The sequence below is a fragment of the Panthera leo genome, chromosome C2 (assembly GCF_018350215.1).
Source record: "Panthera leo isolate Ple1 chromosome C2, P.leo_Ple1_pat1.1, whole genome shotgun sequence".
NCBI classification, from domain to species: Eukaryota; Metazoa; Chordata; class Mammalia; order Carnivora; family Felidae; genus Panthera; species Panthera leo.
This window is the reverse complement of record NC_056687.1, coordinates 93628257-93654680: the sequence shown is the minus strand read 5'-3', so window position 1 is coordinate 93654680 and position 26424 is coordinate 93628257. Positions and strand designations below refer to the sequence as shown.

The following is a 26424-nucleotide window of genomic DNA, read 5'->3' as shown; positions in this document are numbered from 1 at the left end:
GCAATTGTGGTTCTCCACGGGGGTGTCAAATCTCTTATTTGTAATCCCAGAGTTGTTACTGAGTTTCTAGATGGCTAGAGGCGTATCCCTTAACTTCTTTTTGCCTTAGTTTTTCCCTTTACAAATTGGAACTGATGATGCCTGTCTCCAGTCCCTGACTGATGGGGAAAAAACATTCTCATGTCTCAAAAGAGCCTCAAAAATAAAAAGTACCGCTGGCTTAGTCAGTTTCAGGCTGAAATGTCAGTTATGGGGAGAGGTAAGTGACCGTAAATGAACCATTGGAGATCTTAATGGCACCGTAAGTAAAAAATTGATTACGGGTTTGTTTTGTTTTGTTTTGTTTTTTTCTATTTGAAAATAGAATTTTTATCTACTTGAAACATAAATAAATAGAATGGAGTTGGGTAGCATTTTTCTCAGAATTTTTTCCTAAATCAGATCAGATTGAGACAAGCCCATTAAAATAGAAGTAGACAAACAGACATCTGGAAGACTCTGCAAAGAGTGTCCTTGAAGATAAGATTCCCTGCAAAGAAAGTAGAAGAATGGGATGTTTCAGGGTTCTCAGGTGGTCTTCATCCTGAGACCCTTTATTTGAAAGTAAATAAATCTCCTTTTTAATATATCAATAACGAAGTGCAGTGTGAACAACAAAAATTGAAAAAAAGCATTTTCTTTTATTCTACGTGGAGTCTCTCAGTAGCTGTATGGACATGTTATTTCTTCGAAAAGGAGCATAAAACGAAACCTAACTAAAAAGTATTGCAGCTAGAGCACTCACAAGCGGATAGGCACATATGTAGCTGAGAACGTGCAGGGAGGAAAGCAACTGCTTGCGCGTTGGTCTTTCGGAAATCCTTGACACTTGGGTGCTTCGTCTGCAAATGGAGACGCTCATCAACATCAAAACCAGTTTAGGAAATGCACCTTCCCTGCCTCAGATGTCCCCACATGATGCCATCTGATTCCATCTGCTCCTGCGTAGGCATAACAGGACTCGGTGTTCTTGGTAGAATGAGGACACATACTATCCATTCCTGTTTTGAACATTCTCCATTCCCAAACATGGCTTCAGTAACGTAGGACATTCTCTCTCACAGACACACATACATAGTCCATGCAGCCCTGGGAAATTAAGAAAGAATGAAGGCAATGACATGTCATTGTTAAGGAAAATAGCTGTCCTGAGCTTATTAACAGCTGTTGATTTGTGCTGTTGTAGGACAGGTTTCAAAATGTGCAGCCTTTAATAGACTAAGTCCATTTTAGGTCAGCAGAGTAGATCATTTTGAGGAGTTAATATTAATGAGCTGCTGTTAGCCTGTAATGGACCTTGGGATTATAAGGTAGCAGCAACAGATAGTAAACACAAAATCCTTAGTGTCATCTCATTTTGTACTGCAAATTTAAGTTATGAGCTGTCCAGGGCATTTTTGGATTTTGGCGGGGGGGGGGGGGTGTACAAAACTTTTAAGGAAATTGAGTTTAAAATTAAATTCTTTATATATCATCATTTTACTCTAAAATGATTTAAAATAAATATTCAAAGATGTAACATGTCTGAATTTCTTCCCTCAGTAGCCCGTCAGCGTAAAAAAGTCATCTTTCACAATGTGTTGAAGCCTAGAATACTGAGGTTAAAAGGACAGCCTTCCCCTAGAACTTCTTGAAAACGTCAAGAATCTGCTGTTTTGCCTTCCTAGTGTAAAATTAATAAATCATAGAATTTACTCGTTCCCCTCATTTGGATCTCCTAAAAATCCCTGCCAGGTGAACAAGACATTATTATCCCAAATGTCTGGGAACTCAGCCTGGAGAGTTATCGACTTGTCCAAGTTCATAGCGAAGGCAACAGACTATGCACTGTGGCCAAGGTCTTTGTACGTCTTTGCACCAACCCTGGAGTACTCTGATAGGCCAGCAGAATAAGCAGAATCATTTTGCATTCACAGATACGTAAAACATTTTCATAAATCAGTGTTAAATTGGCAACATTAAAACCCATGTGTGCTTGTTACCACAGAAGTGTTTAGTTTCAGGACATTACAGTCCACGCCGCAGCAAGTTGGAGGCAGAGCTGTAAAGAATCCATTTCGACTGTAAACTTTCAGTGACCCCCCCCAACCTTCTGCCTTGTTTATGTTTCCCTTTCCAAGTAAATATTTTTAGTACGAGAGAGCATTTCTTCCCATTTTTTCCTTCCTCTAAGTAAAAATGCCCAAATTCCCATTAATGGGCAGCACTGATAGGCCCCACTGCCCCTGTCTTCATCTGTTGTCAGCGGCAGTTCTTGGCCTGGGTTCATCAGGACGGGATGGATGGTATTCATATGCGCAGCTTTCTCTCTGGTCCAGGAAAGCCTAAGGGAGTATAAGTAAAGAATGCCATTCTGGGGACAACCTTCAGGCTTCTCCAATGTTGAGAAACAAGGTAAATCATTCATAAACCTTGGCATTTTGTGATTAGTAACATTAGTATTAGTATTAGCACAGGTGCTATGCATTTTGTCATGAGTTCTCCCCACATTATGCCATTTGATTCTCTCACAACAACCTCTGGGGCGGGGGCACTGTAATCATATTCATTTTACAGAGAAGGGAATAGCTTACCTGGCTATAGAGTCCATGATCAATCACCAGGCTCTTGAACCTAAACTCAACCTCAAGTCTGCGGACTGCAAAGAGTGTTACTACCCCTTGTCTCTTCAGCTCCTGAGCCAGTGGGGCAGCTACATGGGTGTTTCCATACCTGTTCTCTTACTTGCTCTTCACAGGAGTCTGGGGTCATGCGGTTGATGCCACCAAAAGCACATGGCCATGGGCAGCAGGGATTGAGCACAGAGTAGAAGACCCCTCAGAGGCAATGCCAGTATGGGCCCACGGTGCCAAGATGACTTTTAAGGAGCTATGATTCCACAGGGGTCCTTGTGGCTACATATGCTTCAGCCTGAACTAATACTAAAACTACTCAGTGATTTTACTGAGCATGTACTGTGTTCCAGGAGCCATGCCACCTGTTTTACATGTTTCATTGCGTTGCTGTAGCACTGGAACGTTCACGTAATAACAATAACAGTGTGAACGTTTCAAGTAGATTAACTTACGTGGTGGGAGAGCTATGTGTCTGACATAGGCCACAGCAGATGCAGCAGAACATCACAAATTCATATGGACCTATTCCTGCTGGGACATGAGCCAGTGATGGCCGCAGTAACCTGGAGAGAGGCCTGTGTGGCAGGAGTTGAGAGACCTGCTGTCCTCAGGGCACTTTAGCCTGACTTGGACACCGTGTGTTGAACTCTTACCAGGTACTGGATTCCATGCTGAGCTTTGTACCCACATTTCTGCATTTGACACTTAAAACAACCTAAGAGGCAGATACTGTCCCTGTTTTGCAGATGGGAGAACTGATGCTTAGCAGGGGCGCATGGTGGGGCAGTAAGGGGCAGAGCTGAGGTTTGCATCCAGTCTTCCTGGGTCCAAGTCCCTGTGCTCCACCACTGCCCACCAACAGGAGGGGGAGAGGGGGACGACTCAGGGAGAAGCCCAGAGTGGTCCAGTTTCTACTGGCAGCCTAGACCAGGGGAGTGGCCCGGGGCACAGCAGACTCCCCACATAGTGCATCGCTGATTGCCCGGGCCACACTCTCACCTTCGGAAATCAAAGGATTGGGGCCTTGGTGAGAGGTTTTTTTGACCATCTTTTGGTGATGCTCCAGCTGCTCCACATCCTCCCCATTCACAGTTGATTTTTCTCCCATTCCAGGGATATCCCTTTCCCCAGGCTCGGGCAGTGCACACTAGAATAGTATGGATCAGGGCCACCAAGACAGCAGGACTCCCGTTGGCCTCTAATGGTGACTCTTGTCCCAGGCCCTATGGTACATGAGCACCTATGGAGCCCAAACACTGACGCTGGACTGCCTAAATATAAGAGGGAGGGAGAAGGATCAGAAAAGCTGAAGGGCTACCCTCCTCCTCTTTTCATGGCAAAGACATGCTCTAAGTGCTGAATCCTTGGTTGCAGTGAAATATGTAGCCTTCAGTCGTTGTGTCTTAAGACCCATCGCATATATTCCATTCTATCACCAAAGGCCTCTGGCTGACTTAATGAAATTTAAAATGAGGGTGGATTAAAAAAAAGATTGAGGAAAGAAAAAATTGACTTGGTCTTTGTAAAACAAGTATTTGATGAATACTTTTAATCTCTCCCCGGGTGATTCTGGCCACAGGGCGTTAACCTACGGAGCCTCCTAGAGAGGCCACCGTGCAACTGGCATAAATCACTGGCTCCAAAGGAAGAAGATTCTTTCCTCTCCCGCCTCTTGGAATGATGGAAAATAATGACAGAATTGCGGTAAAAGAGGGACTCCATTCTTTTTGTGTTGGCTTGTGTGCTTATTTTGTCTTGGCTGGCCTTTCTTTGAAACAGAAGCTACCATCGGCATAGACAGAAAGAAATTCAGGATCAGTGGCGTTTATTTAAGACCTACTCTGTGTAGGGACTGGGGCTGTCAAACTGAATCCCACCCAGATTGGGAAAGTCGTTATTCTTGCCCGCCCCCCCCCCACCCACCCACCCTCACGAGGGGTCCCGGGCACAGAAGGTGAGCAGCTTCACTGACCGAGCCCCAAAGCAGATGCCTGGTTTGCAGCCTCTCACCACACAGCCAACTTCCTACCCAGGAGAAAAGAGAACAACCTCTGTATTAGACCTGAGTGATATAGATGGTCTCTCAGAAGGAAGAGTGTGGCCTTTCTTGGTTAAAAGTTCCTAGCATTATAAAATAATCGTGACTGACACCTACTGAGTGGTTAGTACAGCTCAGGACTGGTCTAAACACTTTGGTTAACCCATTTACACCTGACACCAGTCCTCTGAGGAAGGTTCTAGCATTACCCTTGTTGCACAGAGGAAAACACTGAGGCACAAAGAGGCCAAAGAGGTTGCCGGTGGCTCCTAGTCTGCAGGACCTGTTCTGTTTGTGGAACCCACATCGACCAAGAGCATAACAGACGCCCAGGTGGGTGGAGAAGCGGCATACAACCAGTGTTCCCTCTGAAAGTCTTCCACATCAAAACTCTCGAAACCCTTGGGATTAGACTCAAAGTGCCAAATTGGCTGTTAACATAAGGTCCTAGTTCCAGAAACCTCAAATGGAGAGCTGAGATTTTGTGAAGGATTTTTGGCTTTTGACTGACAAACTTACTTCCGTGTAGCATTGAACTATAATTTTTTTTTTTTTTTTTTTTTTTTTTTTTTTTACTGAGGCATATACTAAATTTCTTTGTTAAAAGTAAAGTAACATGGAATTAGGACTATGTGTAAATGCGTCCCATATTATAAAAAGCATTAATTAGTGCCCAGTCTTTCTCCTCCCTTCACCCCACTCTCTCACACTTGCACTTTTTCTTCAAGAAGAAGGAAGGTACGGGAAACCTTTAAAGTGAGAAACGTATGAATTTTCAGACAGTTTGCAGACTTGCTGTCTCTGTCTCTTAATGGCTCCCTGTGGCTCTCAGTCACCCATCAGAATGAGCCATGTGGGGAGAAGTCCTCAGGAGGGAGTGGCCCAGCTGTCTTATTTCATTGCTTAGCTCCTTCTGACTTGGACCTGTGTGTCCACCTTAGGACACAGGCCCCAAGAGGACAAGTCACCTCTTTTTCTCTAAGTGCGCTAATTATGTGACCTAGGAATTAGCCCCATATTAGCCCCATCCATTTTCATTGATCCCCATACACATTTTGAGAACAAAATTTCCCCCAGAATTTCTTCCCATGCCTTTTCTAAGGGGAGGGAAGCCAGACAAAGCAGGGCAGCAAGCAAGTTGTGATTTATTACTGCCAAAATAGAGGGCTAAATCAAAGGGCCAAACACATGCTTATTCTAGAAAAGGCTGGAGGGAGAAAGAACTACCCCTTTCCCTCCTGCACCTGCCTAAGTGCACCCTCACTGAATGCAAGGGGAGTAAACTTAAACCTGAAATCCTCTGGGTGAAAGCCTCCTTTAGAACCTTCAGAGTCACTCTGGCTTTTTTTTAAAAGCAAAGCAAATGCAGCCTTTCTTTTTTCTAAGTAACATTATCCCCAGACTCAAACCAATGCTCTAACGGTAAAATTGTAGATTTCATTGCTAGCACCTGTTTCCACGGTGGCTTCTATAAATTGGGATGCGATGTAAAAAAAATAAAATGCAGTAAAAGGGCAAAACAGTAAATGAAAGAAGAAAAAAAAAAAAAAAGCAGTCCAGAAGCAGATTTTGATGCATTTGAAAATTGATGTGTATGCTCTTAGCCCAATTTAGATTACACTATCAAATTAGAGCCGTGAATCTGCTTCAGTACCTTCCTCTGGGACTGTGAGTGCTACTGCCCAGATAGATGTATTGACCTTATTTTCAAAGGGAAACAGTCTCCTTAGATCAGGGCATGGCAGGGAAGCTGTACTGTTGGTAGTGAACCTCTCCAAATTCTTTTAAAAACCAGGTCTTAGTGCAAGTTTGTAATGGAAGTATAACACTTTTACTCCTTAAACCATGACTTCCATTTTGTGGTATAACTCAGGGCAATTACTCTGGTTAGAGATTCGGGCCCAGGTGAGGCTGAGTTAATGAATAGCTGTTTGCCTCTAGCATTAGCAAGGGTATCTTCATTAAGGTGGTAATGTGTCAAGAGTACTAAATAGGTTGCCATGGTATTTGTGGGTTTCAGCATGGACTCTGGCTTTCCCTGAAATTGAAAATGTTCAGCCCTCAGTAAAAGGTGCTTCCTTACACAGTAAAGCAGAAGGAACATTAAATAGTGAAATGACTAGGGCTCAGGAACTCCATTGTAAAGGCTGATGAATGCATGGGTGTTTTAAAATAAGGATGGACTCTGACAGGTTTTCTGAAAAAGTAGTTTAAGCTCTAGAACTATCCACAGGGACTGTTCTCTGGCACAGGGAAAGGCTGACCACATACACAGGACCAACTAGCCCACAGGATTAGGTCTTACTCATCTTTGAATCCACGGAGTGTGGCACACAGCAGATGTTCAAGAAATGTTTGCTAAATGAATTCATAAATTCTGCCTTCCCCTTGAGCTAAATGGGCCTAAGAGTCGAGACATTTTAAATTGTGATTCTATCTGACCGACTTCCAACGGTATCTGAGGACAGCAGATTGTCCTCAGATGCTGTGTCGAACCACTGGAAACTGGGAGAACCATGGGCCTGTGTAGCAACAAGGTTGTGTGTTGGGTTAACTCATGTAGTGGTTCCCAAAATGTTCCTGGAACAGCAGGCTTCAAAACTGTAATCTACAGAAATTCTGGGTCATTTGGGGGAAGTTATTTCCAAGTTTTTACATTTAATTAATAAAAAGACAAATGACAATAGTATGTAGTAGTTCTAGGTAATCCCATTTCATTGTGAAAATACAAATGTTTCAAGACCCTGGGAGAAAAACACTTGAAAATGTAAGGGCTTATTTTTTTTTTAATTTTTTTTTTTTTAACATTTATTTTTGAGAGAGAGAGACAGACACAGAATCCAAAGCAGGTTCCATACTCTGAGCTGTCAGCACAGAGCCTGATGCGGGGCTCAAACGCATGAACCATCAGATCATGACCTGAACTGAAGTCGGACATTTAACCGACTGAGCCACCCAGGCACCCCAAAGGCCTTATTTTTTTATCTTCATGCCTTCTATGTTTATGTCTCGCAGAAATAATGGTTAGCAGAGTACAAAATTATCCTCGTTCAGATAGGAGAAGGCTCCAGAAGCTACCAGTTTAAACTGTCCAGTTCACCTTGGCTGTTTTTCTGTTATTTTGATTAACCTGATAGATGATTCTGAGCCAAGTATTTTTGTTTTCTCCTTTTAAACTGTTTTCTGAAAGCTCTGTAATCGTAAATATCTTCTTACTAGTTTGGGAAAGGGGCTTTGAAAGCTGTTGCAAGGATAAAGGTTAAAATTTAAGGAATTTTCTAGCCAAAACTCACTTATCTGGAAAATATGGGTAAAGAGGACATCGTATTTCTCAGGTGCCCAGTTAACATGAACTTCATTGCCTCTATAGGATAGAGTAGAAGGTAAGTTAACAGTGACGATTTCTTGCCACTAATAAAAGCTCAGATGGCTAATGGTCTCTGCTCCTTCCTCTAGGTTTATTTCCATCTACAGAGGACCCAGCCACACCTATAAGGTCCAGAGACTGACGGAATTCACGTGCTACTCCTTCAGAATCCAGGCGGCGAGCGAGGCTGGGGAAGGGCCCTTCTCAGAAACCTACACTTTCAGCACAACCAAGAGCGTCCCCCCCACCATCAAAGGTCTGTAGGCCGTGAGTTTCTGGCAGGCTCTTCTATGAGAGTAAGGAAATGTTGGACCTGGAGTAGGAGGCTCTGTTCTGACTTTAAATGTACTCTCTCAATATTTCTAGTATCAACAACATAGAATCAAAACAACTTTTTGAAAGAGAAGGCTGAGGAATGGGTTCTCTGAGGAATCGCTAAGGCCTTTCCTCAGGTCTGTATAAATGTTTACTGCAAATAATGTAGTGGCCTCATCCCTGCAGAGGATGGGACAAAGAAAAGGAACACACCCCAGTGGCACACTTGGGGTTAGAAATGAGGGTGGACCCCAGTGTGGGTAGCACTTGTGACCATTTACCACAGAGGGTTTGACAGTCTCCCCTCCCAGAGACTGGCAGGAGGAGCAGAGGTTGGCCTCTGTCTTCAGATGGCTGTGGTGCCTGGAGGCTAGAGACTGACCCAGGCAATTCATCAGCCCGTCCCCCCCGCCACTGTGGAGAGGTCCTTTGGAAGGGTGTTCTCACCAACTTGAGCATTTGTCTTGAGGTTTGCCAGTGACTAGTTTACTCTGTCCCTTCATGGGCACGGAGAGTGAGCGAAAGCCACTCTGCCCAGGCTCTCCCTCCATGGGGTGTAGTGAGCGCTCAACTCCCATTTCCAGCCACAGAGTTCTGCCTTGTGCCCAGCTGACTTGCAAGATGACAGGGCAGACGACATCTGGCTCAGCCCTCCCACCCAGCCGCTCAGGGCCTCCTCAGCCTTGCCCTTCATTCCCCAATAGGGTGATTCTTGTGGAGGTCCCTGCTGCCCAGGATGACCTGAGGCTGCCGGACAGACAGGCAGCTTACCTGAACCAGGTTTTACATGGGTAAAGTGAGTCGCTATATCGTTTAGGTGGCTAGGGGGATGTGCACGACCTGTGCAAAAAGGTCCTTCATATGTGTGGCCCCGGGAGCAAGGCCGTTGGATTCACTGCTTCCACATGGAGGAGCTGTGTTGGCTACCACCAGGGTAGGGCCCGTTACTGAGGATAAGAGACCTCAGGGCCTGGGTCAAGGTCTGGCTTGGATTCTGTGAAGGTTTCCTGTAGCTCTTTCGAGGGTACTTTATGGTAGCTACCTTCTCCCTGGCTTCCCTGCTCCTCAGCAGTCCAGAAGTTCTTTGGCAATGGCTTTTTCACGTGACTAAGAAACTACTATAAATGGATGCAAGGCCTTGCTGGCTCACGTGGGTAGTAAATGCCCCAGCCCCTTGGTAGCATTTTGCCTGTCAGCTGTAACAGAAGAGATTCCTGAACACACTGGGTTTAATAGATTTGTTGTGACGAGGAACATTTACCAACCTTTACCAACTAGCAAATGGCCCGGGTCTTCTTTTTTTTTTTTTTTTTTTTTTCTTTTTTTTTAAGGTTTATTTATTTTTGAGAAACCGAGTGTGAGCGGGGGAGGAGCAGAGAGAAAGGGAGACACAGAATCCGAAACAGGCTCCAGGCTCCGAGCTGTCAGCACAGAGCCCGATGTGGGGCTCGAACTCACTGACCATGAGATCATGACCTGAGCCGAAGTCGGACGCTTAGCCGACTGAGCCACCCAGGTGCCCTGTCAAGGGTCTTTCCGACACTGACTTTGCCTCTCAACATGTTTGTTGGTAGAGATTCATTTTGTGGACAATGGAATACTAAATTGATAGCACTTGAATTTCATGGTACATTTTCTACAGAAGGACAGGTTCCTCACACTGCCACATGGTCAGATCTTCTTCCTCTTCCTCTTCGGTTCAGGAAGTTGTTACCTTAGCTGGAGAACTATTTGGTCCTCCAAATATAATATATCTATCTATCTATCTATCTATCTATATATCTATATCTATAGATATAGATAGATATATAGGTATATATAATATAATAAGCTGGAGAACCTTATTTTTTCCATAAATTAATTAGGGTTTTAGCCAATTAATTGCAACTCATTTTTGAGAAAGCCTTTATTTTTCCGAAACAGTACTCTACAGATGCAAATAGAAACAGCTACCTCTAAAGAATTAATTTCATGTAATTACAAATTAAAGAATAAGGGGGTTCAGAGAGGAGTTATGTGTTCTAGTTATAACGTAGAAAAATATCAGATATTGAATTAAGCTGTAGAGAGATAGCATAGGCTATGAGAAAATATTTTAAAATTCTGTAACATTTTACATGCTTTACCACAAACTAATGTAATTTTCCTTTAAGCCAGAATTAGGAGTCCAGTAGGTGAAAAATGTACTAAAAAATATATACAAATATGAGATAACTTGACTTTTACAGGCTTTCTCACAATGCTGACCATTCTCTGGGACTTAAGCTCACATGTCACCCGCTCCTCAAACCTTCCCCCTGGAACTCGCTCACATTTTATTTCTCTTTGTATTTGTCTCAAACCTTGCTCTCCCCTTCCCTCAACTAGGTCTTAATTCCCTAGAAAGCAAGGTTTATAGTCCATGTTTTGAATTCTCCAAAGTACCCAGCTCAGGGCCTAATCCTACAACGTGTTCAATAGCTATTTGAAAAAGAACAAAAATGCAATCCAGGGTAAGCCGTTTCTTTTTTTTTTTTAACGTGTTTTATTTTTTATTTTTTTAAATTTACATCCAAATTAGCATATAGTGCAACAGTGATTTCAGGAGTAGATTCCTTAGTGCCCCTTTCCCATTTAGCCCATCCCCTCCAGTAACCCTCTGTTTGTTCTCCATATTTATGAGTCTCTTCTGTTTTGTCCCCCTCCCTGTTTTTATATTATTTTTGTTTCCCTTCCTTATGTTCATCTGTTTTGTCTCTTAAAGTCCTCATATGAGTGAAGTCATATGATTTTTGTCTTTGTCTGACTAATTTCACTTTGCATAATACCCTCCAGCCCCATCCACGTAGTTGCAAATGGAGGCTGAGCAGTTTTTAATAGGATAATAAGCAAAGGAGTTTTCATCAATGGCTTGCTAGTCATGGAGGATCTTTTCTTTATAAAGGGTTCCCCGCAGGTCTTGTAGGAGGTTGGGCCAATAAACCCCCCTCTCAGAGCGGACACTAAGCACTCTCCCGCTCCAGTATTACCAAAATGTTGACTGTTACTGTGATTTTGGATTTTGAGCTTGGATCTGTGGATCTGTATTTCAGCACCTCGAGTCACACAGTTGGAAGGAAATTCATGTGAAATTTTATGGGAGACGGTACCACCAATGAAAGGTGACCCTGTCAACTACATTCTGCAGGTATTGGTTGGAAGAGAATCTGAGTACAAACAGGTAAGAACCGGCGTGCATGACATGTGTGCAGCTTCTCAGTCTAAGCCTCTACCTCTAGCCTTGAAAGATTCAGTGACTGGTGAGCCGGGGTTTTCTTACAGCCAATCATAGAAACTGCCTAGTGTATACCCATTTATATAAGCCCTAGTTTCCATTTCGTCTGTGGAGGCATTAAATTTTCAGTTCTCAAGCATGACTTTACAAAGAATATTAAATTCTGTATTTGTACTTGGTATCGGCAGTGATGTTTACAAACGTCAAAATCGGTATGCAATGAAAACCCAAGTGCCAATGGCTTTACTACAGAGGGAGAGTAGTTTCAACCTAACTGCTGAAGCCTGTGTCCTGTCTGCCTTTTTTATAGAAGTTAGAAGGATAAAGTACATGACTTAGCAGCTCTTGACGCCTGTGATTCAGCAACTCGAGGTCACTGTTTGTCACCCTTAAATGTGCAATCACCTAGGAATCTGTTAAAATGCAAATTCTGATTCACTAGTCTGGGGGGAGGGTTCCAGCTCCCACGTGATGCTGGTCCATGAACCATAACTTGAGTTAGCAAGGCTTATACAGATCACCTGATAAACCCATGCAAGAGAGAATGTAATTGGAATATAACCGATAAAGAATTTGGTTTTATTATTTTTCATAATGCTTTTTGATCCTTTGTTCTTTCACAACTGTACATGATCAGTCACTGGTACTGATACCACCAGCAGATACTGATGATTCAGATCATCCGTAGATGATTCAGATACTCCATCGGTTTCCGTAATGTTTCCAGGAACTTAATAATTGTTTTTGTGAAATCAGGATATGATCCCATTACTCTGAGGAGAGGTGAAGCCCATTCCTTCCCAGAGCTTTTAATGCAGGCATGCGTGTATATCAAACTTAGAAACTTGAAGATAAATGTCACCCGTCTTCTAAAACATTGGCCTAATTGTAAGACCCCTCTGTTCATGTCTTGAGGCTCCAGATACACAAAGCAGGTAGAAAGTAATTTGATTCAGAGCTTTTGCTAAATTACTGGCTAATATTCCTTCTACAATAATGAAGAATACTTGCAAGTGTATAAGATGACCAGAGAAAATTTTGGTGCACTTCATGTACTTTGTTAATATGAAGAATCAGATAAAAGGATGAACCCCATTTTGCAAAAAACTATGACATTTGCTAATAAGTATGGATTAACCTCAGTGGATGATATAATTAAGGTTTCCATTATTCCTCTTTAAGAGCAAAACACTAGAAAACAGAGAGGAAAACACTGTTGTATCATTTCACTTTCCAATCTCATTCTTTACAGCATATCCCATTTCAGACTAAATAATTTTCTGTGTTTGTTTGAGCTCACCAGATAGATAGGATTGGTTGCAGGGTCTCAGCTCAGATAGACGGCAGAGGGCTTTTCCCTCTTAACTGCAGTCATCTTAACTCCAGCAGCACTGTCCTGTTCCATAGCAGTGAAAGATGAAATGATAGCGAATTTCACAGTGTATCATTTAACACTTAAGAATGATTTGTTTCCCAACAGTACCTTCATTGCATGTTTGTCCTTGTTATTTTAAAAACATTGTATTTCCCGTACCATGCTTTTGCACCTGTTCTTAGAAAAATGTTCTGCTGCTTAAAAGAGGGATTGCTGTTTTACATTGAGAAGGCAGCATTATTTGATCAAGATCAATACATCGCAAGCATTGCTAAAACATGGGTAAATCAATTCAGTAATTTAGAGTTTATCAGCAATGTGGCTGTTTCTAATCTGGTATTTGTTTGGGGTTCCTGGCTGACTCAGTTGGAAGAGCATGCAATTCGATTTCAGGGTCGTGAGTTCGAGCCCCACGTGGGGTGTAGAGATTATTTAAAAATAAAATCTTTAACAGGGGTGGCTCATTCAGTTAAGTGACCAACTCTTGATCTCCGCTCTGGTCGTGATCTCATGGCTGTGTGTTCCACTCAACACACTCATTGGGCTCTGCACTGGTCATGAAGCCTACATACATATGTAAAATTAAAAAAACATTGTTTTTAAATCTGCTATTTGTTTAATGTTATATATTTAGACCCATGGATTTATAAATCCTAATAGGATATGCAGTCACATGTGTAGAACTCAGAATACATTTCTTATTGTAGTTATAAGCAAGTTTCTTGTTGAAAATACATGAAAACATCGTACTTTAGGGCAGGCTCAGTAGATAGGGATTAGCATTCTTCACATAACCATGTGTTTACTACATTTACCAAGAAATGATTAAGGTGGGTCGTGGTGCATTAAAAGCCACGGTTGAGTCAGGGACAATTTGTACTGCTGTTTTTTGGGGTTTTTTTTTTTTTGTTTTTTTTTTTTTTGCTTCTTCCTGTTCAATAAGCATTAACTTAAACATGATGTTTTGAGTACTTCATTCAGTTTTTCTGGACATGAAATAGGAAATGAAACCTATTTATATTATGGGTGCAGAGTAATGGTTAAAATAATTGTGCTCCGGAGATAACAGGCTTTGAATACATAGAAGCAAAGCAAAAGAAAAGGGGAGGTCATTCTCACCGAGCATACACCACGGCAGAGCTCCGTGCTCTTAGGGAGCATTCTGGATTCCTCAATCCCAGCACTAACCAGACAGGACCTATGAATGTATGGGCTTGTGTTACTCCTTGTTATTTCTCAGTACTGGCACATAGTTAGGCACTCAGTAAATGTTTTCTTGCCTGCGTGAAAGAGGCAGTTTCAAAGGAACGGTGTTATTTATACTCAGGGTAGTAGTAAGAGTAAGCTTCAGCATGGGGTGGATTTAGAAAGTTTGTAACTTAGGTGAAAAAAATCACCTGTAACAGGAAGAGTGTCTTTCTGCTTCCCAGGCTTATCTTATACAGGCAAATATGGCAAACACCAAGGCTTTTTCTGATGTTTCACTTGAAACATTGATTTTAACTTTGCCTTGGTTCTGGCTTATTAGCTTTCTTTTGTTCAGCCACCAAGATAGGAGGTGAGCAGTTGGTTGTAATTACAAATGGTCTCTTAAAGGAGTAAATCCTCACCTAAATTTTTACTCTATATTAGAACGCATACGTAGATTGATTTGGCTTTCCTGCCATTAATAAACATGCCAAGCACAAGTTTTTTCAAAGAAGCTTAAAACTTCTTGTCAGACAGTATTAATTATAGAGTATTCTGGAAAGGAATGAAAATTATATGTATACGCAGGTGACTGATATTTTTTTTGCACGAGATATAACATAGTTTGATACCTGTATAAGAATGTAAAGCAAGATGATTCCTATTCATACCCCAGAAGTATGAAAAATTTTTACCAAATTTTATATAATTTTTACACGAAAAATTTTTAAGTTTATTTATTTATTTTGAGAAAGAGAGCATACAGGGATGGGGCAGAAAGAGAAGGAGAGAGAGAGAATCCCAAGCAGGCTCTGTACTGTCAGCGTGATGCAAAGCCAGACTTGGGGCTTGAACTCACAAACCATGAGATCATGACCTGAGCCGAAATTAAGAGTTGGATGCTTAACCCACTGAGCCACCCAGGAGCCCCTAAAAAAATATTCCATGAAGAGGAGCAAAGAGTACCAAACTGTAACACATTGTTACATGTTAGGGAAAAATTTGTGACAAATCATTAATATTCTTGGTGCTCAGATTTGTTGCATTAAGTAAACCTTTAAAGCATCTCAAAATTTGTGGACCTTTACATTTAATTTGGTGGCATCTCTGAACAAATTTTCATTTTATATCATGTTTTAGAATGTAGTATTGGGACTTAACATTGGTTCTTCATGGCATCACATCAGGTACTATGAGGAAAGAGCTGCTCTTAAGGCAACCATTTGAAAGTCTTAGAGCCTACATATTTTTTAATGGCTTTCAATTCAGTTCCCTAACACAGCTCTTTATTTTTGCCTGAATAAAGGATCAAATCCAAAGCAAAATAATAGATCAACATGGGGACATTTAAAAGCCATCATTTATTTTACGGGTTAACTTTTTTAGGTTTACAGCTTCCTTTAAGTATCTGATGAAGGCCATCAGAAAAATGCTCACACATCCACTTAAAAATTCACGAGACAAGTTTTTATTCTGTTCGGCGAAGTCCAGGTTTAGGACCCTGGTTTATTGAGAAACTGTTAGGTACTTTGTACCGTGAGAGAGCCGACATAGAACAGAAGAGCGTGGGCAGTGCTCTCAGAGCTTAGACGCCCATTGGGGTGAGAACAGCAGACCCCCAAGAGGCAGTTCAGCAACAGTACCCTTACCTGTCCTCTTCAGCTCAGGGACAACGACGCCTGCCCAGCACTGCACCCTCTACAAAGGAGGCTTGCAGGTCGGTGGGTTCCCTCTTGAGCTGGAGGGTATCCCACAGTCATGTGATAGTAGAATTAATTCACTGAGCCTCGGCCACTTTGTTATAAAAGTAGGGACTCTAAACCTCTAACTGGGGGCCACTGTGAGCTTCAGGCCCTTCAGTAATGAGAACGCTCTACGTAAGTGACACTGCTGTGCAGCTCTGCCTCCCTTTGCAGTTCTTGAGAGGGGCAGTATTAGTAAAGAGACCCAAGCATTGGCCCAGGTGCAGACCTCCAGGGATCCTCCCCCAGAGACTCTCTGGGATCAAGGAATCCAACTGCAGAGCATGTTGTTCTGAATTAACGGGCACAGATTGTTCATTTCAGTTATCTGAATATTACTTTCGGTCCTTCTGTTTGGAATAAAGGTCAAAATTACTTTAAGATCTATTGTACATCAAACCAAGAACAGAAATAGTCTTGATAAAAATAATATTGCTTCTATACTTATTGAGATATTATGATTGGTTACTTCAATAAAGACAATCTTAAATGGAGCTATGCCTTTTAAATTGGGTTCAGGCAGGAGGAAAAGCCCATAATGGTGCCCCTGTCAAAATGAATGAAAATAAAGGGACACGAGGCCTGCCATCCTAATGCAGAGAGCTGTGCAGTCCCAGGAAAAGTCACTTCAGTGGAGGCACAGCTGTGTGACAGATAGGACTAACTTGTGGTTTTGTGATCCCCTGGCTGTGACTGTTTACACAAAAACAAATCAGTTATCTCCAGCCTCAGGAACCGGAGTCCTCAGGAAATGGGGTGCTGGAATTGTTTTAATTTTTCCTCAGCTAAGAATCCAAAAGTCGGAGCACCTGGCTGGCTCAGTTGGTTAGAGTATGCAACTCTTGATCTCAGGGCTGTGAGTTCAAACCCCATGTTGGGTGTGGAGCCTACTTAAAAATAAAATATAAAATAAGAATCCAAAAGGCCTAATAAGCATCGTTGACTATTTCTAAAATATATTAGAAACTATAGTTTCTATTAATGCACTAAAAACAACTTACTGTTAATGATTCCATTTTTTACAATGATGGCTGCACCTGTACTGAAAATTCTTTTCTGTTGCCTATGTGGTTGGTGTGTCTAATACTTAATGTTTCCTTGTTTCTGCTAATTCTCCCCTCTTTTCAAACAGTGTGGTGTAAGAATATCTGCTCTTGAGTATTTGAAAGTTCTAATTAGAGAACATTCACTGAGCATCAACTTAGTTGAGGCTATCCATGGTGCTGGTTGCTGTGGATAATAGAACACAGTCCCACACTCAATATGTTTACCATATTTTTTAAAAGATTTTTGAGTTGGCAATGCTTGAAAAGGGGGGAGCTGTTCCAATTAAAACACCAAGAATGGCTAAAAGAAAAACATTTACAAATTAAGGCCTAAGTTTTAATTGGATTCATCATTAAGGAAGTTCCCTTCGATTAGACATTCATTTTTCCTTCACTAAAGCTTTCTGCCAAATGGTATGAGAAAAGTAGCATTCCTTTGCTTTCTAAAAACATTTTCAGAGATCTTCATTCCAGAAAGTTAGAGTTGAGAAGAGCCATCAAAATGAATATATGAAGTCTCTGTTCAGGATTCCATGAATTGGGTTCCTAAGAAATGAAATCTACTTTTGGGCCAGCTTTCTTCCAAAGCTCTAGCTGTGCAAATTCTGGAAGCCATAGAATTCATTTAAATAAATAGAAATGAACATTTATATCCAGTTTCCAAAAGTCTCAAAAACATCTGTGGGGATAGGTTATTAACTGGTTTCCTTCAACGAGGTCATTGTTTGAAGGCAGAAATTAAGAGGCCACAGCACAGAAATGCTGCCCAAGCCTTTGCTTGGCACAGACTGAGTGGGGGAATTGCTGTCCATACAGCATAAAGGAAAGGCAGTGTTTTCCTCCAGAGGCAGCAGGAACCAGGATGGGGTGATCTGGGAGGCGTTTAATGGAAACACCAGACAGAGAGTGGAGCTGTCTGGGAAGACCGAGTCAGGCCATGAGAGCTGGACCTCATGGCAGACTGTAGTCATTAGATGAGGAGTAAAGCAGAGGGCAGGTGGTGGCATCTCTACCAGAGGGAATGGCACAGGCAGAGCTGGGGCGGTTCCAGTGGTGAGCAGAGGTATTTGACTTAGGAGTGGGATCTCATCTTTGCAAGGAATCCTTAAGAAATGAACAGCCTTTCTGAAGATCCTCACTTGCTTTATCTCTAAGCAGGAGGATTAAACTGGATAAAGTTGGCTTACCTTCCGCAGCGTGTTCTCACAAAGCATTCTTCACATACAGTTTCTCTTTAACCCTCAGCCCCCCTTAGAGTTAGGTTAGGTACTGTTACTATCCCCATGTTAAAAGTGAGGAAATTAAGGCTCAAAGCTGTTCGGTTGCCTAAGTTCACAAACCTAGAAAGTAACGGAGCGAGCATTTAGACCTGGGATCCTGGTTCCAGTCCGTCCCTGTGCTTGAGAAGGGAAGGCCCACTTGCCTCCCAGTTCCCCAGGTTGCACGGAGGAGAAGAGCTCCAACAGCTACAGTCTTTCGACCTGTGTGTGGTAAGTGCCAACAAATACTTCAGGAGGAGCGGCCTCTTCAATAAAACAGATCTAGCAGGAAATCTTACAGCTAATCTGTAGGACAGCTTCTCTCCAATTCAGTAAACATCCCAGTGCTAACTTCTCACCACAGAATCAGAATGGCTTGTTTACTGGGACGTTGCAGATAAAAAACCAGAGCTGTGTGGCAAGTGTGGAAGGACCTTCTTTATCAAACTGGTCCCGTGGGTTGTAAATCATTCCCTCCAGGAATGGTCTCCATAGTTTCCAATAAAAGGCTTTTCTCAGAAAATACCAACTTGAGCATTTAGACTTAGGAGATTAAATCTCAATTAAGAAAGTAAAGAACATTACAGTTAAAAGATTTCTTTAATGAAAAAACATGTACACCATTTGTTTCCTTGAGACCACGCACATGTTGGGAAATAATTCATAGACAGTTCCATCAGGGTGTAGTTGGAACTCCTGAATAGCTGGCAGTGTGTGGGTTGGGGCAGTCACCATGACAACAAGCTCCCCTTAAACCATCATTTAACTAAATCATCACTGGAGCAGTGAGAGACCTCTCCGTCAGTGGTCTCTTAGTACCAGACAGGGGCGCTCTTCTTACAGCCCTTTCATACTTGGCTGCTCCAACCCAGTTCTGTCTATGACTCTGGTTGCTAATGCTCTTGCTACAGTCTTTAAAGAAATAAGGTAACTCACCAAGGGGAACATGCTTAAAATCTTTTTTTGTTTGTTTGTTTGTTTTTAATGTTAATTTATTTTTGAGAGAGAGAGACAGACGGTGAGCTGGGGAAGGGGCAGAGAGAGGGAGACACAGAATCCGAAGCAGACTCCAGGCTCTGAGCTGTCAGCACAGAGCCCGACGTGGGACTCAAACTCACAAGCCGCAAGATCTTGACCTGAGCCAAAGTCAGACGCTTAACCAACAGAGCCACCCAGCCGCCCCAGAACATGCTTAAAATCTTACAAAAGGCCTAGCAAAAGCAATGATGAATCTGGATAGTAAAAAACAAACAAAATTGGTTTTCTGGCACTTGGTCCCTAGACAAAAGTATAATAAATAAGACATTGTAAAGTTTGAAAACGAGGGAGGAAAAATCTTAAGAAAAAGGCTAAATATCTGGGGCACCTTAGTAACTCAGTCGGTTAAGCGTCTGACTTCAGCTCAGGTTATGATCTTTTAAAAAAAAATTTTTTTTAATGTCTGTTTATTTTTGACAGAGAGAGAGACAGAGTACAAGCTGCTGAGGGGCAGAGAGAGAGAGGGAGACACAGAATCTGAAGCAGGCTCCAGGCTCTGAGCTGTCGGCACAGAGCCTGATGTGGGGCTCAAACTCTCAAACTGTGAGATCGTGACCTGAGCCAAAGTCAGACGCTTAACCAACTGACTGAGCCACCCAGATGCCCCCCCCCCAAAAAATTTTGTAAAGGCTAAATATCAAGCGAACATTGGTAGTTGGTTCCCTTTTCTAAACTCTGAGATCCTTTCACTGTCTTTGTTTGCCCAATACTAAATGCATGGCCAGTATACTTGTGTTCACTGATGGTATGTCCTATTTCTTGGTAATTGGTAGAAGTTGATACACCAGGCTTTAAAAACACTCAACATTTGGAGGCGCCTGGGTGGCTCAGTTGGTTGAGCTTCCAAGCTTCAGCTCAGGTCATGATCTCACAGCGTATGAGTTCAAGCCCCGCACCAGGCTCTGTGCTGACAGCTCAGAACCTGGAGCCTGCTTCGGATTCTGTGCCCCCTCTCTCTCTGCCCTCCCCACTCATAGTCTCTCTCTCTCTCTCTCTCTTTCTCAAAAATAAACATTTAAAAATTTTTTTAAAAACACTCAACATTTGTAGATCCCCACTAACTCTGTAGCTGACAAGTGTTTCAGACAACGTTGAGAACATTGGAAATACTTTTTATTTTCTAGGGGATTTGTTTTAATGGGCAAAAACGACAGCTTTCCTAAGTTAGCCTGTAGCTAGGTTGAAAATGCTTATGATTATCACTTTTAATTGCTGTGTTTTAATAATATATTTGGAGTTGTTTTTAAGTTCTAAATGGTGTAATAGCTTCCTTTTCCTGTGCAGTGCTATGTACCAGGCATATTGTAAGTGCTTTATCAATCCTCAGTGCCATTCATACAGGAAAGATTCAGTTAATTTTACTTTCTTGTTTAGCAACTCATCAGCCAAATCTCTTGCTGATTTGCTTGAGTTCCAGGTACTTTTTTTCCTATCTCAATTCATTGATTGTAATGTAAGCCATGAATTTTTATGTAATTTTAATGTGATCATCATTTTCTTTAAGTCTGAGGCTATCACTTTGATAAAAGAGCCTTGTGAGATCTCCCTTCCTCAAAGAGTTCTCTAAGTAGACTGGTAGTTTTCAGGTCCCTGTAATGGTAAGCCTCGTGGTGATTGTATTAGAGTTAACAAAGGGGAAGAAAATTTCCCAGGTCCTTAATGGAAAAAAACAGATTGTCTTGTGTTTACTGTCTGTATGACCAGATGGACCACTGAATTACTTAAATGTTAATTTGTGATAAATTGGAGTGTGTAGAAAAAATTTTTTTTCAAGAAAACAATTAGGCACATACCTCCCACAAAACTAGGAGAAAATATTTGTAAGATGTATCTGGCCAAGGATTTATATCCAGATGATAAAAATAGCTCCTACAGGGGCACCTGGGTGGCTCAGTCAGTTAAGCGTCCGACTTCAGCTCAGGTCATGATCTCACGGTTCATGGGTTCGAACGCCGCATCAGGCTCTGTGCTAACAGCTCAGAGCCTGGAGCCTGCTTCAGATTCTGTATCTCCCTCTCTCTCTCTGCCCCTCCCCTGCTCACACTCTGTGTCTCTCTTTCAAAAATAAATAAACATTTAAAAAAAAATTTTTAAAAGAAGAGCTCCTACAAATAACTAAAAGTAAGTAAATTAAAAATAGGCAAAAAGACTTGAACATACTCTTCACAAAAGAAGGTATATGAATGACCAATAAGCAGATGAAAATATAGGAAACATCGTTAGGCATCAGACAAATGCAAATGAGATAGCATTATCACCCATCAGAATGGCTAAAATATAAATGACCAATAATAACAAATGTTGATGAGGATGGGGTACAACCAGAACTCTCCTACTTTGCTGGCAGAAGGTACAAAGTGATGTAATCACTTGGGAAAACTATTTCTCATGAAGTGAAATGTAGATGTTCCTGTGACCCAGCACTTCTTCTCCTAAGTATTTACTCCAGAAAAATAAAAACTTAAGTCCTCAAAGATTTGTACACAGATACTCATAGCAGCCTTATTATATAAAAGCTCCAAACTGGGAAAAAAATGCAAATGTCCATCATAAAGAGAATGGATACATTGAGGTCTAGACAGGTGATGGAACACTACTGAATCCATAACCTGGATGAAGCTTGTAGGCTCAAGAGCGGGCATGAAGTGGGATGCCATTTATATGAACTTCTAGAGCAGGCCAAACTAATTACAGAAACAAGTCAGAATAGCGTGTACATCTTTTTATTTATTTGAAAGAGAAGGAGAAACAATCCCATGCAGGCTCCACCCCATCAGTGCAGAGTCCTATTTGGGGCTCGAACTCATGAACCATGAGATCATGCCCTGAGCCGGGATCAACAGTCAGATGCTTAACTGACTGAGCCACCCAGGGGCCCCAGAATAGGATGTACTTCTTGAAGGTGGAAGTAGGATATCTTAATGGGGTAGTGTTATATGGTGCATGCAACTGTCAAAAAATCATCCAACTGACACTTTACATTGTATTGTTTCTGCAACTTTTTAATTGTTTCCTTTCAGCAAATGTTAATTTGTTCTGTGGACCAAGATCTGGGGCTCTTTGTAAGAATTAAGTCATCTTCTAATTTACAGCCTAAATGCTTATTAAAATTTAGTCAGTTGTGTATGTATTACTTAGGTCAGCTGCAATTCTAGTCGCTGAATTTTGTATTATGTTTATTCAGAGTGGGTTAGAACACCTTCCTTTGTTGCTGTTGGATGAAATACCGATTGGGAGAAATAACCCGTCTACATCATTTTTGTTTTTATGGCGTAAAGCCAGGTCCACAAGGCCCCCAGCGTTACAGGATTATTCCTTTAGAAGACCACAGTGTTACAGATTAACTGACCAGGACTTTTTTGTTTTCCCTGGAAGGTATACAAGGGAGAAGAAGCAACATTCCAGATCTCAGGCCTCCAGACCAACACAGACTACAGGTTCCGCGTGTGCGTGTGCCGTCGCTGTGTAGACACCTCTCAGGAGCTAAGCGGAGCTTTCAGCCCCTCTGCGGCTTTTGTATTACAGCGAAGCGAGGTCATGCTCACAGGGGACACGGGGAGCATAGATGATCCCAGAATGAAGAGCATGATGCCTACTGACGAACAGTTTGCAGCCCTCATTGTGGTTGGCTTTGCAACTTTGTCCATTTTGTTTGCCTTTATATTACAGTACTTCTTAATGAAGTAAACAAACCCAACAAAACTAGAGGTATGAATTTAATTAATGCTACACATTTTAATACACACATTTATTCAGATACTCCCCTTTTTAAGCCCTTCTGTTCTTTGATTTATATACTTCTCTTGTTTTACAGATTTAGCTAGGGAAAAAAAATATCAGTGTTTTGGTGCACCTTTTTGAAATGCAAAACTAGGAAGAGACTAAACTGGATTTTTTTTTTTTTTTAAAGAAAAGCAAACCAGATACCAAAAGCTAGCTTTCATATGTTTTCTTTTATCTTCAGATTTACCTTTATTCTGTTTTCACTGATGTCTTTTGCAAGCCTTTGGTTGTTTGTTTTTTTTTCTTCCATGTTACAGTTTAGTAATTTATATTCACCAGTCACTTCTTTTGTCTTGATCATCGATATCTGTGAACATGAATCACAGTGTGTGTAGTTACAGGTCTAGGATTCCAGTGTTGTCAGAGTATTAGCACACAACTACAACAGCAACAACAACGTACAGAAGATGTGTTCGCTCAGATAAGGCTGCCCTAAACAACCATTTTGTCACTCAGTTGTTTAACTGTGTTTAGCTCATTTGAATCAAGATGTGTACTTTAATCTAAAATGTTTTAATAATCTGTATTTCTTCTGATTTTAACACTATGAGCTGCCTGTCTAAGAAATCAAGTAACCAAAATGCACCTATAAATTATGGAGCATTGTAGATTTTTACCCCATCGATTCATAGCAGTAATTTTAAGAGGGCATTGTGCAATAGTTAGTTGTTTCCTTGTTCAGCTGTTTTAAAAGCTGCTTTAACTTGTTTGTTTGTCTTTGTGTAGAACTACTTCTAATCTAATCACTAGAGTTATTATATTCTGTTATGTTTGACCAGAGTTATATGGCGAGAACTGGTGACTGTTTAGTGCCTCTGCCCATTGTCCATGATTCATACTAATTGTGAGCAGTCTTCTTACAGCTTGTTGTTTTGGAAAGATTTGCCTTTAGGCTGTTCTTTGAGGTATCAATGAAGTGATCGAATTTCAATACCTTGATTCAATGCACATCATATTAATCTAACAGCAGAGTAAAACCCAAACGAGAGTCATCTAAATTTGTAGTTCCTATTTTTGTGGGTTTGACCTGGCCATGTGTGGAGAGGGAATGATATTTGGTGGTGAGCACAGGGTGTTTGGGGGTGAAGGAGCCTAGATTCTCTCCCTGGATCTGTCACTAACTTGCTGCGTGACCTGAACACGTCACTTTACCTCTCTGTGCCTCAGTTTCCCGTGCATTAAAAATAAAATGAAATAAAATGAAATGGGGATTCTAATGTTTGTAAGTGCTTTGAGATCCTTGATCAACAGGTGCTATTGGAGTGCAAAGTGTTACTCTTGCGTGTTTATTCTGAGTCATGAGATAATCAAGTTTAACCCAAAGTCATTGGATTATTTATATGAAGTCCATAATGTTCGCGTACCTCAGGGACATTTAAGAGTTGGAGGTGCAAATATATTCCAAAAGGGTGCAACAGACACAGTGTATCCCCCTGCTTCTGTTTTTGTATATTTTTGCTACTTGGTTTTTCTTGATCATAGCGATTTTGTGCTTGGTCTGTGTTGTCTTAAGATGCAGTATCCTGTACTAGCTTATAATATTCCCATACCAAAGTCATGGGGAAACCAACATTATTTTGTTTTTGGTTTATTTATACTATATTCTGCATACAGTACTTTAAATGCCAATTACAGTGCAATCTTTATTTATTGTAAAATTTTTTAAATGTACTTATGTACTAATTTCCCCTTGTAGCATGTTATTTTGTGTTTTATACTTTTGTAATTTTTAGGTCAGTCCTGTTCCTTGGCAACATCTGTAGTATTATTATCAATCTTCTGACATTTTCTTGTGTTTTTAAAGAGAAGAGCATCTAGTGCATTAAATGCCAAAAAAAAAAAAAAATCCATTATCAGTGATTGAAACGTTTACATGTACCCAAAAAACCATAATCATCTCTTGAAAGAAAGTGCTGAGATCAATGAATTACTCTGTGTGCCTATATTGATGTAGTAAGTACTAGAGAGTTTTGTATTTTGTTATTGACTGTAATAATTAGTTTAATTAGCCTTGCAAAGTGATGGCATCAAGGTAAATATATTTTTGCCAAAGTTCTGGCCTTCCAAAACTCAGCCCTCTGCTTAAGTATGTATTATGACCCACTCTACCGTGGCATCTGCGTTTCCAGAGCCCATTGCTTAAAACACACCTTCTCCCCCCAAAACACCTGCATGAAATGAAGAGTTAAGGTGTACAAAAACCCTGTTTGCCAGGTGGGGGGGAGGTCCCTTCTTGGAAACACTTCAGAACTGCTGCTATCAAGAAATTCTCTGAATTGGTTGAAATGTTTTAAATGAAAGAATACTTAAGGCCAAGACTGCTACGAGTACTTTATCTTTTTTGAGATTGTCATCCTGTTGAACCACCAGAAAGCTGAAGTGGGTGAAATACCAGCTGGCAGCACTTTATTTTATTGTTCTTCGTGATTTGGTGTCCATTATAACCCCGTCAGTCAAAAAAATTATTACTCCATCTGGCTCTGTTTTCTATCACAAATACGTATTTGTGACATCAGTATATAACTATATTGTATTGCCCTTACACACGAACAATAAAATAAAGTGTTCTATCGACCTTATTTCTCTTGCCCTTTTGCAATAGGTAGGAATGAGTGAGTGGCCGATTCCCGATGCTCTGTATGTCAGATTCCTCCCTGGCACAAGAAATTCCAGTCATGTAATGCAAACTGCCCTTTGTCCTCAAAGAAACTGTTGAAAGAGAAAACTTTTTTAAAAGATTTTTTTCATATTATCTGCCTTGTTCTTATCAACTTGAAATTGTTGGCATTTTCTAACTGTGTTTTGTTGGCTACGGTAAATCAGTATTCCTGTCAAAATTGAAAAGTGCCCTAATTGAATGTGTTTGAATGTTATCCTTGCACAGTTCTTTAAATTGAAAGACAAAATGTTTTACCTCACTGTTGGACATACATTCCAAGGTTTTCAACTCTAGGAGAAAAAAAAAATAATCATGTTTTCCTGTATTGTAAATTTTAGACTATTTCATACACATTGTATTAAAACTGCCATATCAATTTTAATGTATAGATTTTGCAAATACTATGCTATATGTAATACCTAACTGTATCTGTAGTGTATATGTAATATATTTATGCCCAATAAATGTTTTAATTCTTTCTGACGTAAGTAGGGTTTTTCTGCCATGAATAGGATTGCTTTTGTTGTTGTTGTTACTTTTTAAAAACTTAAACCACATCCCCAAAGTTGCACAAATGCCTTTCGAGGCCACACAGGTGGCATCCAAAAGAGCAGTTGCACCCGAGGTCCTGCAAGATCACAGGCCATAATCACATGTGCTAATGTCTCAAAAGAAGCTAACGATTCAGATTTCCCTGTATGGGACAG

The 26424-nt window shown here is 41.1% G+C and overlaps 1 protein-coding gene across 7 annotated transcripts in view; it reads left to right on the top strand.

Annotated features, from left to right (window-relative positions):
• The window catches only part of FNDC3B (fibronectin type III domain containing 3B), a 409533-nt gene extending 383333 nt beyond the window's left edge, over positions 1–26200 (top strand). For 5 of the 7 annotated variants that reach the window (XM_042954945.1, XM_042954943.1, XM_042954946.1 and 2 more), the window contains 3 exons: positions 8149–8315; positions 11446–11573; positions 22651–26200. In XM_042954945.1, the coding sequence (XP_042810879.1) occupies positions 8149–8315; positions 11446–11573; positions 22651–22962 (607 nt within the window). In that variant the 3' untranslated portion in view covers positions 22963–26200. Of the gene's footprint in view, positions 1–109; positions 1446–1581; positions 4556–8148; positions 8316–11445; positions 11574–22650 lie in introns of those variants that run through there. The other 2 variants (XR_006207084.1, XM_042954949.1) reach the window with 2 other exon arrangements.
• The last annotated feature ends 224 nt before the right edge of the window (positions 26201–26424 follow it).